This window comes from Dermacentor andersoni, chromosome 2 (genome assembly GCF_023375885.2).
Source record: "Dermacentor andersoni chromosome 2, qqDerAnde1_hic_scaffold, whole genome shotgun sequence".
In the NCBI taxonomy this organism is placed as follows: Eukaryota; Metazoa; Arthropoda; class Arachnida; order Ixodida; family Ixodidae; genus Dermacentor; species Dermacentor andersoni.
Window position 1 is genome coordinate 10,765,607 of NC_092815.1, and position 17,632 is coordinate 10,783,238.

General features: G+C 44.8%; 1 protein-coding gene across 4 annotated transcripts in view; it reads right to left on the reverse strand.

Moving 5' to 3' along the window:
* The window catches only part of LOC126543010 (uncharacterized), a 57,720-nt gene that overhangs the window by 10,889 nt on the left and 29,199 nt on the right, over positions 1 to 17,632 (reverse strand). For all 4 annotated transcript variants that reach the window (XM_055077555.2, XM_055077557.2, XM_055077556.2 and 1 more), the window contains 3 exons: positions 13,631 to 13,825; positions 12,654 to 12,735; positions 4,105 to 4,460 (listed from right to left, as the gene is read on the reverse strand). In XM_055077555.2, the coding sequence (XP_054933530.1) occupies positions 4,105 to 4,460; positions 12,654 to 12,735; positions 13,631 to 13,825 (633 nt within the window). The remainder of the gene's footprint in view (positions 1 to 4,104; positions 4,461 to 12,653; positions 12,736 to 13,630; positions 13,826 to 17,632) is intronic.

The following is a 17,632-nucleotide window of genomic DNA, read 5'->3' on the forward strand; positions in this document are numbered from 1 at the left end:
CTACAGTGTAGTCCGGAGCAGCAGTTTGAAAGCACGTGGAATGACTGTTTTTTTTATGGGTGCCCTCCCAAACCCACGGTTTACCGTAAAAACCCATGTATAATACAAACCCGTACATAGTACGAGGTGAAATTTTTGGGACGCGGAACAGAAAAAAATAGTTTTATCCACATATAATACGAGTTAGGAAAACTCGAGGAAAACATTTATTTAAATTGCACTCCGCACTTCAATCACCGTCTTCCTCAGTTGCGCTCTCTTCGGATAGTTCTTTGTCGGACATATCTTCCCAGAGGTACTAGTCCTCTGTGCCATCGAGTGCGTTCGAGATGCCGCACTTCTTGAATGCGCGACGGACAAGGTCCGCTGGTATGCTGGCCCATGCGTCCACAATCCACTTGCATAGCGTGGCTGGCGAAGCCCGCTTAAGCCGCCCGGTCAGCGTCATTGCAGGCTCACCTGAGCGCATCCAATCTGCGTAACACCAATTGACCGTGTCTTTGAATGGCTTGTTCACGCAAACATCTAAAGGCTGCAACTGAGACATCCCACCCAGTATAACGAGTTCAGTGCCGGATTCACGCAACAGCCTCTTCACCGAGTCAGCCAAATGGCAACGAAATGCGACCAGCACGAGGATGGACAGGAATGGCAACAGTGCGCCGGGCCGCCTACATCAGACGAGCACAAGATTCTCGTTCATCCAGCCTTTCTCATGGCATCTCACGAACACATTTCTTGGCAGCCCCTCACCTTTAGGCACTCTCTTGCGCTTGAGGACGACATAGGGCGGAAGCTTGCGTCCGTCTGCCGTGCACGACAACATGACGGTAACTTGCGTTTTCTAATTGCCAGTGCACCGGACATAAATTTGTTTAGAGCCCTTTTCGTGCACAGTGAGGGGCGATGGCATGTCCAGATAAACCGGCGTTTGGTCAGCATTGCCGATTTGCTCTAGCTGGAAGTTCTTGGACTTGTGCAGCGAAATAATGTGGCGCTGCTGGAAAGCCACAAGTAGCTCTTCAAACGATTCAGGCAGCTTTTGCGAAATCGAAGTTCGGCGGCGAGAGGAAAAACCAGCACGGCACATGTAGCACTAAATCCAGTGCTTGCTTGCTTTAAAGGCGGAGCTCGGTAGCCCTTTTCCTCTTGCAAGCTCTTTAGTTTTTGCCTGCGTAAGCTCCACGCTTACAGCTAGATGCGCAGCTCACTGCTGGCGTACGAACTCCGTCAGGGCGAGTTCGATTTCCGGGAATGTCCCACTCTTCGGGCCGCGAAAGCTTCTGCGTGTTCCGCTACACACGAAAAGGGCTTCCTTCTGTCGACACCATCCGTGAATGCTTCCCTCGTTGATGCCAAACTGCCTCTCAGTCGCACTGTTACTGATGTCCTGTGTGGCTAAAATAACCTTTCTCTTGAAAGCAGCCGAGTACTGTTTTCGTGGTCTGGACATCTTGGTCCTTCAACGCAGAATAAAAAAGATGCACTTCACGAAGCGTGGTTCGCACGTTTGCTGCCAAGGTGTGCACTCAACAATAAAGAAATGATGCTGTAGTCCCGCAGCAATAACGAAACCAAGCCAAAGCCACGCAGCAATAAGGAAGCCAAGCCATACCGACGCAGCAATAATGGAGTCGAGCCATAGCGACGCAGCAATAACGAGACCAAAACTTCTAGCCCAAATTTCTGACTGAAATTTTCGTTCAGTTCCGCATAGAGTAGTACGAGGAGAAAATTTGGGACGCTAATAACCTCGTATGATATGCGGGTTTTTACGGTAAGTCTTCTTGGTGTTCAGCTGTAACAGCCGAGCAGATGTGTTCTGCTGTGCTGGGGAGGGGGCCTCTTTTGTTGAGGCAGGACAGCGCCAACACTGTCATGAATGCAGACTCTGAAGCAGGGCCAAGCAGATTGATGTTTAAAACATCAGGCAAAATGAAAATGCCCATTGAGACAATACGCCTGGATCCATTGCAGGGGAAGTTTCTCTTTACCTTACAGAGAGAACTTGCGCAGACACGGTTAAGCCCCTGACCTATAGGAAAGCGAACGCTAGCCGCTTTCCCTTGCTTTCCAGCCTCACAAGGGCATTTTTCACTGTGAATGCGACATCAGCTGACGTGGTACGCATGTTTGCTACGGCTTCCCTGATAATGACAGTGAAGCAAAATGGGTTGTCAAGCACCTGTTTCGAGCAGCTCATGTGAAGTGCAACACTAGGTAGAAGACACTCGTTTTATCTCACTTTTTTTTTTTTTTTTTTGAGAACTAACCGTTAAAGCAGCCGCCATTTACACTTCGGGTTTTCAAAACTAAACGGCGAAGTGCCCATTTAGCTCAGGACATTTTGTTGCAAAATTTCGATGAATAAAACCAAAAATGAAGCTTCTTCTTGCACCTTGCACTGCTTGTGACCTTTGTTGCAGCATTTAAAAATAGCAAGGACACCTAAGCAAAACTGCGGTAGGTTGTCACTTTAGCATTAACACATTTAAGCTTAAACAACATCAAACCATCACAAGCCGTTGAAACATGCTGACCATGCAAACACTATAGGTAGCGGGAGAACTGCCCCTGTGGGAATTAGTAGGGTGGTTGTACTGCATGAGATACCGTATTTACTCGCATAATGATCGCACTCGCGTAATGATCGCACCCCTGAATCTTGTCGTCAAAATTCGATTTTTTTAATTTCCCGTGCAACGATTGCACCCCGAACTTGCCGCAGCGATATGTCGTGTGCCAAGTCTAGCTAATATTGATTGCGCTTACCATCTGTCGAATGCTACACGAACGACTCGTCAAGACAAACCAAGCAGTCTGCACGCAACAAACATTCTTAAGTAGATGCCTCATTTCATTACTTTCATCACTTTCCGCACTTCAATGACTAAAAAAAAGCTGCAACCAAACTTGCCTTTATTATGTGTAGGCTTTATAATGGTTGTGGTCAACAACAACAAAGAAGGCGCCTTTCGATTCTTCTCATCTGCACTCGTGGGCATGCAACAAATCGTGAGCGGCAATGATAGTAGCCACGTATACACTGATACGTTAAAAGTGTACCCTATTCATACGCCGACGCTTGTAACACAGCTAAGATATTCGCCCACCCTTAGCGGAAACGTGCCATATTAGGATAGTAGTGAAGACAGATGCCGCAGTTTTCGCAGCATGCCGGCCATGTGTTTCTATGTCTCTGGCAGCTAAGGGCGCCCATCTGTTTCTGTCCCCTCAAAGTGGACATGGCTATGTTATTGCCGCAAGCTTGCCAATATTAACAATATTATTCATTACTTATAGGGAAGAAACTGTTTCAATGCACACGATGTACTCACGAGAAGAAAAAAGACAACTGCGTTCGGCACTGTTCGGCTTGCTCCGCCAGCCGCCATTTTTGTTATGGTGTCCCACACCTGCATCCCGCAGCAAACGTGGGACAAAAAAAAATTTTTTTTTTCTTTTTGCAGGATATTTAACTCGCGTAGTGATCGCACCCCTGATTTTGTGTCAATTTTTCTGATAAACAAGTGCGATCATTATGCGAGTAAACACGGTATGTCACCAAGCTACTATTCCTTGACCTTGGCAACGTGTTTTGAGTATTTTCGCAGTTCTTAATGGATCTGATGACATCAGCTTTATGGTCCGTTAATCGGTAACTTGATAAAACTACCAAGATGCCTTTCCTACATTAAGGAATTAAGGGAATGGAATTGAACTGCCCGGCCATTCCCGGAGTGGGAATGGCCTAAGTATTTTTCATTCCGAGGAATTGAAAGGAATAGAATTGTGACAAGTTATATTTCTCCGGAGTGGAATCGGAATGGAATGGGGGTGCCCATTCCGCAACATTGACATTGTTGGCAACACGAGTGGAATGCAAAAACCTTCCTATACAGAGCACTGGGTGCACATTAAAGAAACCGAGGTTGCTAAATATTAATCCTGGCAAACCTGGCACCATTGCCTTTCGAAGGCAGTGTCCCTACCAAGTGAGCAAACCAGGAGGCTGGCAGATGGTAGAGTGAGAGCAAATCAAGTGACAGCTCGAAGCACAAAAACAATGAGTAAGCAGATAAATTTTGACACCAGCAGACTTGCCTTTTCTCCAAGGTCGTGGACCATGGGGCTGACAGTGGTGGCTACGCTTGAGCCCTTCTTGGCCAAGTCAACCAGTGACGCCAGAGTGCGATCCAAGCCCGTCTGCATGTCGTCAAACAATGTCTGGCCCAGCACCAGCAACTTGCGCCACACTATTTTGCTACTAGTGCTGTCCTGGTTCTGCCTGAGCTCGTCGTACAGCCTGCGCCACTGCTTAGAGTCTGCTTGCTGCTTCTTCAGCACATCCAACAGCTCGGACAGTTGGTCCTTGCCTGCAGGCTGGGGGTCCTTAGGCACTTCGTCTGCGATTCCCTCACCCTGCTGGTCATCCTTTGGCTTGTATGAAGCAGCTTCATCTGCAAATTATCAAACAAATGCTTTATTAACCCCTTACCACATGGTGTACCATATATGATATACTACATAGAACAACTTCCAGCATTAGAGAATCGAAAAGAAAGAAAATCCTGCTTATTCACCTAGAATCTGTCTTCTCTAGCAATGAAATACATAGTGACTTTAGCACTTAAAGTAATGTCCAGCGTTATTTTTCCGTTAAAAAATTTATCACGGCAGCTCAACACACCACATGCAAAAAGTTTGTGAATAAACAGGTTATTTCCACAATTTATACATTTGAAATCAGTGCAAAAAAAGAATATCAGGGAGTTTGTTTACTCTAATTAGCCTACTGTGATATTTATTAGCCTACTGCGATGTTTTGATCAAAATATACTCGCGTGGTTCTGCAAGGAAATAATTAATTTCTGTATCATATATGATACAGCATGCAGTTATAGGTTGCTTTATGGAGAACAGTAGAGATATGTTTACTCGCGAAAGAACGAGCTTGGCGGCAAAATTTATTGCATGAGCTATATTTATTTTCAGAGCCATTATTAGAGCAGAATAGGTAATAAAATGAAAATGCCAGCAGTGTTCACAACGAAGATAGTGTGGGACCTGCCACATTTCAGAAGCTAATAACAATAGAAGTGCTTGGAAGAATGAGGAAGACGATTCAGGGTGTCTACCAAGTTGACATTTCCAAATTCCCTGAGTTTTCCAGGTTTTCCCTGAGTGACTTTGCTAAATTCCCTGAGTGACACAGAACTATGTTTTATGTCAAGACGGGCTGAAACCACGTCGTCTGATGCTGTCACTGTCTAACAAACATATGAAAAAATTAAAGAAAAACGACTTAATCCAGTTTGAATACTAAGGAGTAGTGTTTATGTTATTCAAAAAGAGAATAGGAAGGAGAGGTTAGTAAAATGCACAGCAAATTGAATGCCTTCAAAAAAAAAATGCAAATCGAGTCGAACATCCTCAAATACGAAGCAAATATTTTCGAATATGAGCTATTTTTATCAACTGATAGCAAGCTCAGTGGTATGAGGCCTGAACTTTGTCACAATTGAAATTCTCTCAAGAGCTCGTAAGTCAACCTCAGCTGTCCTGACATACTCTCAGCACGCGCACGACGCCTGTGTTGTGTTTCATTGGATTAAAAAGTTTATTTTGGTGTGGATGATGGGCACCTGCGTCCCGGCATCAGCCAAGAGATTTTTTTTAGCCTAAGCTCCTTCAAAAGAGTGGCAACACGCTTCCTTTCCTGTTAATTCCTCAATGCACAGGTTCTTTCTGTTCTTGTCCTCTTTCCGTCACTCGTTCGCCCCACGGACCATTTGAAGCATCTTCTTGGTCCGTTGCACAGTCCACGTCCGATTTTTCGTACTCTCTAGGGGCCGCGAAAACGTCTGAAAAAGCGGCCAGTTGGAAAAAAATAAATGCATGTCATTTACTGCCCTAAGGGATGAAACCGCCACAGGCACATTCGGAAACGCTCTGAAGGCCTGTCCATAGTGGCCTGTCGGTACACGTATTAGGCATGTCGGTGCTCGTATTGTAACAGGAGATCCCGGATGCACGCGTGTATAATTAAAGGGACACTAAAGTGAAAAAGGATTTCTTCTGCATCAGTAAATTACCGTTCTACAACACCAAAAACACCACTCTTACAACGATAAGACGTTTGGTAAACCAGAAAAAGCGCAAGAACGAAATACGGGTGGCGACGCCTGCTTAGGTTCCCGCATCTGGGGGCTGTGACGTCTTGGATTTTGATGGCATCTTCTAGGGCCTACTAATTATATATAGCGGTACAGATGGACTACATTGTGTTCTAAAGGAACCAAATATTAAACAGGGCAAGTTTCGAAAACCTTTATTCATCCAACGCGGCCCAAATGCGATAACATACCTTGAAATCCCTGACGTCACGCTGACGTACCGGCGCTGGGGTTTCGGCACGAAATTCAAACACTGATACTTGTACCTTCATTTTCTCATCTAATAATCAAACTATTTTTTAAATGACTGCCTGCAGGGGTCTCAAACAATGCTTCATTAGTCTAAACTGATTTATTGTTTCGCTTTAGTGTCCCTTTAAGGAATACGTATTGTGACCCGTGACAATTGCCCCTTCCGACGCTTGTAATGCTTCACCGCAATACGTTTGCGTATGCTTCACCGCGAAACACCAGTGTACTCAGGCGAAGCTGACTTTCAGAAACTGGTGTTATCTAACGCATTATGCTTTCCGAGCTTCGAAGCCAATTGCGAGGACCACAAAGGCGCACTCGGGCCATTGCTGACAGCAGCGAATTCTTTCAATGAAAAACACGGCACCCAACGTCAAGAAGCTTAATAGCTAACGTAGAAGCAGCTAGGCCTAGCGTTGCCGCAGTGGTGGCTACGGCTGCCAGCGGAACTGCGTGATAAAGAGCCGGCTTGAGGTAATCAAAACGGCAGTGGTGCTGACTGATTAATGACGTTTTGGACCTGCGGTCACGGCAGAAAGTCCGGAAAATCGGACGGCGAAGGGCTCTTGCGTCAGAAATTTCATACGTTCCGATACATTGACTATATGAGGTACTTGGTGGTGCCACGAAGCCGTCCAAATTATCGAGCATCCGGAAAGTCGGTCGTTGACTGCACACTGGAAACTTCTCCAGCCGATGACAGGGCGTCAAAGACGATTCATTACGATTCCTGTCTATTACTCGAGCCCGCATTACCGCGACTTTCAACCCTTTCAACAAAATTACCGCTAATTTTCCCTGATAAAGCACAAATTCCCTTAGTTTTCCCTGAGTTTTTCCAGACTACTCAAAATCCCTGAGAATTCCCGGTTTTCCCGGTGGGTAGACACCCTGCGATTTTATTTCAGCTCATGCCAATCTCATAAAAAATATTCAAAGCAGAAAATAATATAAAACGAAGGTCTACAAATGATCCAGCCTAGATATTGAGGGTACAAATCAGTGAATCAAGGATAACATCATCACATTTTAATGAAACTTGTCCTAGCTGGAGCTGTGACAAATATGCTTCATCGCTTTAAGCAATGTGTTGGGCTTTTTCAATGGTTCTGACATTTTTAAAGAGTTTTCTGCAATTCAAATTTTTTTTTGCATGGTCAAAAAATACACCCGTAACTTCATGGGGCATCATATACATAGGTTGGCAAACTCATTCACACTCAGACTGACCTACGAGTCTGAGTGGGCCTGGCTGAGTAGAATTTTAGCAAGTTTGAGTCCAAGTAAGCCCCAATGAGTAGAGCTTTATCTGGTCCGAGTCTGAGTGAGCCCTACAGAAAAAAAATATATTAAGGGGCCATTCACAGTTTCGAAACCGATCAATGGAGTGCCGCCATTTTGGTTTCGTTTGAAAGCGTGTTCTTCCCGCTCCCTTTCCCGCCGGAAACGAGCATTCAAGGTTGCTTCAGGAGGGAGCAACCAGGCAAGAACAAGAGAGAGAATCCCACCATCCTGTTGGTCCGCGACCATCACGTGACTAAATAATGCCTTCTGATTGGAGCGCAGGAACACGGCACGTTGGTGACAACATTTTGCCTGAACCATCGCTCAGCGTGGACGTGATCAGTCGACATGCCAAACTGTGCACAGAAATTCCGTACAGTGCATAAATTCGGGAAGCGTAGAAGAAAGCGCACAGTGCAGCGAAATGATGCATTGGAACTACCAGTGACGTCTCACGACCTTGTCGGACTGGCTGACTTGCAGACGCTGCAGAACAGCAGTGCAACCGAGGAGTTGGGTGCAACACAACGGGAAGAAGCAATCGTGACTGCTGACGGCATTGGTGCTCGGCCTGTGCTACGGAAAACGTCGGTGCTGCTTGCGATGTCGACAGCAGATTGTGACCATACAGCAGACACCCCGGTAACAGATTGCGGGGCGGCGGTCGTCACGGGCGCATGTGCTATGAAGATGCGCACTTGGCCGGACCGCGTGATGATCGACACAGCGTATCTCACGGCGGCGCAGCGAGATCAGATCGAGCAACGAGCACAGGAAAAAACAGCAGAACTCTCCTCAGTTTCAGCGACGGAGCGCAAGGTGAAGTGCCTAACAAAGGAGCCCCATCTGGAAAGTGCGTCGACAACAATGTACACCATTGTCGACCTCCACATGGTAACCTGTTTACTGAAAGTTGCTGGTTGCCGAGTGTGTCGCGGAGCGGTGACTATCGAGTGGGACTCGCGGGAGTACGGCATTGCCGCGAAGTTGAAAATTCTGAGCAGCAACTGCGGCGAAAATGACACAAGATGGAGCTCGCAACGAGTTGGTGGCTCAGCCAATTGCAATCTTTTCGAGATTAATGTTCTTGCAGCGCGTGCCGTACAGAGCATAGGAAACGGGTAGACGGTGCTTACCACTATTTTTGCCGTTATCGGAGTTTCGCACAGAGGCCTTCACAACAAGACCTATCAGCACTATCTGAAATCAAAGCTAAATCCAGCTGCAACAAGTGCCTGCACTGAGAATATGGCTAAGTGTGCCGCTTCAGTGAAGAATGTATACCGAAGCCTGAATTTTGGAAATACAGGTAATATTGCAGTTTCTTTTGATGGCACTTGGCACACTCGGGGACATTCATCTCACATTGGAGTGGCCACAGTGATAGAGCTTCTTTTCAGGTTATGTGTTGGACTATGTTGTCCTTTCGTATTTCTGCCTTGGCTGTCAGCTTGGCCCTAAACCTGAAACCCCAGATTATGCTGACTGGAAGTCACAGCCTTTATGCCAAAAGAACACGCCTTCCAAGGCAGGCCAGATGGAGGTGGAGGCAGCACGAATTTTATTGCAGCGCTCGCTTTTCCTTCATGGCCTGAGGTACACAACCATGCTCTCCGATGGTGACAGCAGATCATACAGTGCCATTGATGAAGCAAAAGCCTATGGCTTCATACCCGTGGAAAAAGAATACTGCGCAAACCACGTGCAGAAAAGCATGGGAACGGCGCTGCGGAATCTTGTGCAGAAGCAGAAAGGGGAAAAATGGTGAGCGCATCAGCGCTAAGGGCCGCCTGACAGGAGACCTCATAAATAAGCTGACAAGCTATTACGGTTGGGCACTCAAATCACATTCGGAAAATGTGGATGAGACGCACACAGCAGTATGGGCTACATATTACCACGTAACCTCTACTGATGAGAAGCCCAACTATAGCTTTTGTCCCCACGGCCCTTATTCATGGTGCAAATATAATGCAGCCATTGCAAAGAATGAGCCCCCCCCAAAAGGCAGATACGATCTGCCATATGCTGTAAGCAATGCACTGCGGCCAGTGTATGAGCACCTCTCTGATAAGAAGCTCTTGCAGAGGTGCCAGAGTGTGAAGATGCAAAATGCCAATGAATCTGCATTCGATCATTCGGAGCCTGGCACCAAAAGAAAACAATGCATTACTGTTTGCTGTTGAGGCTGCCGTGGCAGAAGCTATTATGCAGTTCAACCTCGGAAGCCACCAGTCCAGCTCGCACATACTCGGCGAGCTGCATGTGCAACAAACTTGCACAGGCAGCAGGCGAGCAGCAGAGAAAGACAGCCGCTGTGGGGTCAACGCAGACAGAAAGTGCATTCCAGGAAGCCATCAAGAAGAGACGCAAAGAAAAGCCTGCTTCGGACTATTCTCCAGGAGCGTTCTGATTCATTGTAGTGGTGAATTCCATGTTTTTGTCACATAAAAAGTATTTTTCACATTGTTAAACATTTGTTGTGCTTTTCTCAGGTCATGATTTTGGCACACCCGAAGATTTGGGATGTGCACTGTGTCGCTGCTAGTTCTTCAATTTGCATGATTCATTTTCTTCCTGAATGCTAAACAGTCAGAGAATGCAAGAAAACTATAATACAGTATGCTACTGCAATGCAACTTTTTCAAATCTTGCAAGAATTAAAAAAAAATTTAGTTTCAATGTTGCTAATTCAAATTTTGATAGCTTTGGCTAATATGTAGATAGAAATACGAAACTTTATATGTGCACTCTTCAAACATTCAAAACCATACCTAGTTAATGTTAGGTCTCTCAGTAGAATAAATTTCTTGCAAGTCACATCCCAAATTTGTAATACTAAAGATTGCATAACTTTTTTTTCATTAAACAGAGAAACTGATTACATATTTGCAATCAGCCCACTAAACTGAATATAAGCTGAAAGCTTCAAATCTCCAGAGTTATTAACAATAAAGTTCTGCTCGTGCACCAGGTCCCCCATTAATGCATAAACATTCTTTGACGAGTTCCCCAGAAAAATCTGTCCGTCACGCGAAATGTGTAATGCCTTGTATCTGCACAAAGGTGCATAATTTACAAAGACATTTAATTGTTATAATAGTGTAAATGTAGATGAGTGGTAGCCTTATAAGTGATAAGCGACCATTGAAACCAAAAACAAAAAATAAACTTGCCGAGAGAAATTACGCATACGATCAGATTTATGCATACCCATAGGGATACATAGGGCTCCATAGAAAATGCATGGGAAAGCCTACAGTAGGGGTGGGCCAACCTGACATTTGCGGGTGAATCAACTGTTTTTAGGTTACGCTTACACATACTTAGACAACTCCAGTGCAGTTTCTGCACAATATTATCATGAGTCTGGGTGAATTGTGTTTATATTTTGCACACCTAAAAAATAAACCTTGCTAAAGTCGCGGCGATGGTGGCAACGCAGTGCAGTATGCAGCATACATCACGAGTGCATAAAAAAAGAAAAATAGAGCACAGGAATAGGCGGCTGTTAGTTGCATTGTCATCCAAACAATTTTCGCTCATACATTTGAAAACAAGCAATTCTTTAGAAAAGCCAGGTTGGTTTATACTGTTTCAATACTTCCGTGCAGCGCTCTGGAAGCTACAGGCTTCTTCAACAAATCAGGGGGGGGGGGGGGGGGGCAAACACATCTTAAAGGTGCCCTTCCGCAACCTGTCGTCTGCCAGCGGCAAGCACTGCAGACAACAAAACTTGTTCCATATTCACTCTGATGCCAAAAAGGCATGCTCCTACAAGATATTTAGACGCAAAGAAGAAGAAGAAGCATTGCAGAGATAGCAGGGGAGGTGGGTTCAGAAGGAGCACTTGGCCAGTGTGTTGGCACCATCTCTTGATCACTATTGCAACATCCACTTGACACGGTGTGCTCGATGACATTAGTAAGTGGAGCCGTTTTCTCGATAAGAATTCGTGTACATTTACTGCACTCCTTCCGCACTGTTCCAAGCATGTTCAACAACAACCTAATCATTCCTTTCACGTAAAAGAGCAGCTTGGAACGACACTACTACAAGCAAATGTGCGGTTGCAATTTTTGCGAAGGATGAAGCCCAACACATGCGTCTCCGTCTGCGGCATTGCGGCTGTGCCGATTACACGCATGAATTTAGCCAGTGTCAAATCATTTCATTCTTTGTACTTTTTGAATGCAAATTAATGCCTGTACGGCAGTGTTGCATTAATTTTGCTGTGCTTTGTATGTTTTCATTTGAACATGTGGAGAACTCTATTTTTCATATCATAGAGCCTTAACAAATATTTTAATAAAGAACGAAGCAAGATTGCACAATAAACCATCCTGCGACCTGCAGAGAAGTTTCCAAGTAAACCGCTGCCGACAAGACCACTACTAGTGAAGGCCATTTAGTTGTCCAATGGGTTCCGAACTGTGGCATCACATCTTGCTGCACAAAAATCTGCGCTTCTGGGTCGCATAGCCTTGGCTCTGCTGCACGGAACTACGGAAACAGAGTGTAGGTATATCTAGCCTGTTACGGGAGATATGTAGTTCGTGCGCATCTCTATAATTGAGAAATGGGAAATATGTCCCTGGACAGTGCCCCTTTCCATTCTTGATAGGCTTCACCGCAATAAATTGTTTGCCTAATTTTTTCAAAACAAACTAAAAAAATAAAAAAGTCTGATCAGCATAATTTTTTACTTCTTCATAAACTGGACAAAGAAGAAGAAAAAAAAAACATTGTTCTTCCTACAACAGAAAATTCTTTAGGCAAGCACAGCTTTTTTGATCCATGTACTTTTTCCACATCTATTTAAAGCTTTTTATCGCACTGTATTTTTATTATAATGGCTCTCCTGACCAAAGCATACCACAACAACACAGTGCTCTCTGGTCTTGTCACTTGCAGCTTTGTACAGTGTTAAGCAGTGCTCACCGCTGACAGGAAGGGGACGTCCATAGCGAAGCCGGGCTACCACAGCCTTTAAGTCTTCATTTTCAATGATGAGCCGGTTCACCTTAAAGCAGAGCACTCATAATCAACACAAAGGGATTAACTGACCTGAACACAAGATTGCTTTTCTTTAATTCCTTGTACAGTGAAACCGAAACCAATGTGACTGACTTGGAGCTGCTGCTTATGTTACAAGCTCACATCAGATAGATAGCAGGCACTTATCAATAACATCAGTAAAATGTTAAAGATATTGTATAATGTTCACAACCATGAAAGCAAACAAGTACACACAAGTGAAATTAAGAATATTTATGCAGATTACATCTTGCAGTCACATGGTAAGTGTTTTTTCCATTACACAACTATTATAAGCATGTTGGCACCTCCAGTTAAATAAAACTTTCTGTAAAAACTGACAATTTGTGCAACATTAAAAAGTGCATTTTTTATTTCTTTTAATCTAAAGCGCAAAGCACTACTTATGTTTTGTCTGGTACTACTGTACTGTCACAAGTACCGAAGATCTGTGAACTTGTACTTGGGAAAGAGAAAGTGATAGAAATCTAAGAAAGGTTTGTACAAAATGCTAACTTAATCCAGCAGGTCAAAGTACGGATGGTTAACAAAAGTTGCACACACTCCTGCAAAAGCTGCCCATCGTTTTGCTTGCCCAATTTGCAAGGCGGGCTATCGGCATCGCTCTCACTTTTCAATGCTGCTGGCATAGGAACTTTTTTTTTTTTTTTTTTCAAAGATGGCTCAGATCTAGAAATTCTGCTTAGAAAACTTACACTCGCTGCAGGTATAAGCACTTCCACAGATTAGCTTTTTGCTGCATTATAAAAAACTGGGTCCCTAAAAATTGGTTGTCGGTCTGTTTAAAGCAGAACTATGACCAGGTCGAAAATGTCGCAGCAGTCAAGCTAGCCCCAAATGAGAACAAGGCAGCCACGTACTGTGTCCCGAAGCAGAGGAATGCGACTAGTGGTGACAGAGGAGGGTAGCTGCTCCTGCATGGAGCGCTTCAGTCTCTCGTTTTCACTTAGCAGCCGCTGCACTTGATGTTCGAGGGACTGCAGAGCAGCTTCCCTCTGCGACTCGTGGCTCAGTCGTGACTGCAACTCCTCATTCTCCTCCGTCAAGGACCGAACCTGCACATGATACATTTGGCTCACACTGAATTGCAAGTCCCCTGCAGGGCTCCACTCTAGAAAGACCTTGTTGAAATGGGCAACACAGCTCGTAAATGTTCATTTTCATTGTAACAAAGTAATCCTACACAAAAGCATTTCTGAATTTTGTAAAGTGTTGTTACAAAATTTAGAGACCTGTTGTGCTAGGCCCCCTAGAAACTGTTGAAATGGCTGTTCTCTGCAGCATGGGCATGGCATATTCTGTCTGTTAAACTGCAGAAATTTATGCCTTGCAATACACAAGCAATTTTTTTTAAATAACAACACATGTGAAAAATTCTTGCTTCCAATCACAAGTGTGGTGGCACGATTTTCCTTAGAGCTTGAAAAACATGAAAAATGTGCACGACTCACAGGCAGGCCACAACATACAAAAGTACGATGTGTGGCCCAATGGTTGGTCATGAAATGAGGGCATCGGAAGTGCTGTCACAGTTGTGTTAAAGCATTAGATATCTGCGGTGGCTACACAGCTATTAAAGCTAAAGGAATGTCTTGCAAACAGCACTGTCTTTGCTCTACATTGAGTGCTAAAATGCAGCAGTGCATTCAAACCATGCGTCTGTTTCATCAGGTAATTTTATCTTACCGGATCTTACTTTAACTTATCTTATCAGCTTACTCCTTCCATAGCGTTCAGAGTTCATAAAGCTAGTAATTAAAGTTGGAAAAGCTGAGTAGTGAGAAATGTCATAAAAAGAATTTAAATAAGTCGATATTACCCATTCCATCACCTAAACTAACAAGTTCCGAGTTAAGCTGCATACAAGAATCACCACAGAGGAGCTTTGCAAAGTTATCTGCACATTGTGGCAAGAGTCAAGGGAGCAAGTTGCTACAGCAAAGAAGCCGGCAAGCAAACTTGTCACTGGAGGTGCACATTATGCAGAACCCTGTGTTGGGTCCTTCAAACAATGGAATTCTTGCTTACTTAGGGCTATGTTCATCGCAATTGCATAACGGCCAAAAAGTAAAAGAAAACTGAGCTTTCCACTTGACTAGGCTTTTAATGTGTCAGACACTTGGCAAATGAAATATGATGTTCGCTGCCTGAACAGAAGGCTTAATAACAGCACCGTATAAAACACTCATACCCAGCACAATTTGAATTCTTTTTAATGCTGTGCACTGTGAAGTTAGCTTTATACAATACAGTCAATTTATTAGAGAGCTTTAGTGTGTCCAGCATTCCACTAAACACGGGCAGGTTAGGCGAAATACCAGGTGAGCAGAGATGCCACCCGGTGGCGACATCATGCAGACCATTCGTACTTGAGCCCCTGCTCAGCCGCTATTCCACCTGATCTCCCTGCATTTAACAGAATACCAGACACGATAAAACTCTATTAATTCAAGCAGCCACTATGAGCACACAGTTACATGCCACTTAAAAACAAACATGGCAAAGCTTTAAAAGCCTAATGCTAAGTAGAGAAGCAAACCAAAAAAGATAAAGTAGAACATTATTGATACAAACATTATGGGACCATAAAAAAATTATGATCTGGGAAAATATAACATCCAATAATGCTTCTGGCAGCACTACTAATAACGAAAAAAAAATTAGTTCAGACAAACACCTATTTGAGGTTGAATAGGAAGCCAACACACTACAGCAATCCCTCGTTATAATGAAGTCAGCGGGACGTCGAAAAAGTTCGTTATAAGCCATAACTCAACATAAGCAACCAACTCCATAAAAGCTAAAGCAGTTGAGCTTTATTTGCGCCACAACTGCAAGGAAGTCAAAATGCAATGTATTCAGTGAAGCAAAACTTTATTCAGGTGCAAAAAAGGCAGTGAGCTTTGGCTGCTTCAAGTTCTTACCAGCCAGGAGCAATCCCTGCTCTAATTTGACCAAGCATTGCATGAGGCTGTGGTCGCCGCCCACGCATTCAACTTTATTTCCTAGCAGGCATAGGTACTTCTGCGCCTGCACCATAGTTGGCACTTCACGTGGCTCTTCGTCTGCCGGCTCTTTGTCCTCGTCGTTACCACCAACAGAATCAATTAGTATTTCCGCATCCATCGCTGGGGCGACCACGGGAGCAGCACCGTTACCTAAAGCGAATGTCTTGAAGTTGCCTTCTACCTCTAGGCCAGCAATTTTATGAACAGCCTCGTACAGATTGCTGCAAATCCGGCCATCGTCAGGCGTGGGAAAAGCCAGCATGCGCAAAGTAGTTGGCGACCTTCAAATGTGCAAGTTCTTTCCATGAAAAGTTCAGCAAATGGATAGCACCAAGCAAATCAATGTTGTACCTCATGTTGGTGTCACATGCTACGAGCATGCGCTGCAAAAGAGCTTTGTGGTACAGCTTCTGGGTGGTCTCAAGTGATGCCCTGATCCATCCGTTGCAGTACCGCAGTTTTGTTTGCAGGCAAAAATTCCACAGCAATCGCCTTGAGGTTGTTGATATTCCCGTGGCTCGAACAATTGTCAATTATAAAAAGCACTCTATCCATCAAAAAACCATCTATCCAGAAGGTGCACATAGTCTTCAAAAATAGCAGCAGTCATCCATGCTCGCTTGTTACTTCTGTAGATTCATTCCTTGGGAATAGCTGCATTTGGGAAGCACAGCGGCTTCTCTGCCTTCCCCAGTATAAACAAGGGAAGCTTGTCCTCACCTGCTGCTGTGGCATCAAACAGACCTGTGACACACTCCTTGCTCTGTTTTCCTCCGGATGAGGTTCCGCCAGTAGCAGTGAACGTCTGATTCGGTAGCATCTTGTAGAAAAACACAGCTTCAACTAGTTTGTAGATGTCTTTGTCTTCATACTTTTCAAGTAGAGCTCGGAGCCAATGTTGGCGCCATACGTCTACAGTGTCACGGTTCACGGTTGCGCTTTCACCAACAATCGACTTCAAGGTCACGCTGTGTCGTTTCTTGAACCACTCAAGCCAGCCATTGCTGCACTTGAAATTTTTATGGCCCATTCGGAGGTCGCGAGCTTTGGCTTTTGCAGTAAGTGCAGATGCATGTACGTGGAGATTTTGACTCCTGGCGTTCTTCAGCCACTGTAGAAGTGCACTTTCCACTTTGGGGTATTTCGAATCGCGATTCCTCTTTCTCTTCACTGTGAAGCTCTCTTCAAAGTCATTCAGCACAGCTTTCTTGTTTTTCAATACAGTTGATAAAGTAGACAACGGTATGCCGAATTCCTTCGCGATGTCAGTTTTCTGCCGGCTGCCTTTTTCCACTTCTTTTATCAGCAGAACTTTCTGCTCCAAAGTCGGACACTTTCGCCCAAGACTGACGGAGCCATTTATCACTGTAGACCACAAAAGCACACGCGAGGCACGCCTAACGAAGCACTCCAAATAACACACAATCACATGGCCTACAGCACAAATCCAAATGCACACGTCGTCGGTGCCAAAGTGACCAAATGCGGCAGGCAGCGCAGAAGGCAGAAGCTTCAAAATGTCATCAGGTTATCTCATTTTCCTCGTCAGTGCGCGCTGGTTGCAATGGCAGGCTTGGCATCAGCTTCACGTGTAGCAGAAGAAAAGCGATCGGAGTTGTGGAGACCAAGAAGCAGGAACTGTGGAAGGGCACCTGTTGGTGGAAGATTGTGCTTGGGAGGGTAGACCAGAAGAGGGCAGCATTAGAGGAGCAGCAACGTTGAGACTGGCAGCTAGGAGGTGAGGAGTTGACATCAAGGTGAGTGAGAGAAGTGACTGGCGTACAAATGGCTTGCAGACTGGAGAGCGAATGAGGAGGGGAAGGCAGTGGAAGCTTTTATAGCGGGGGTGTGGAG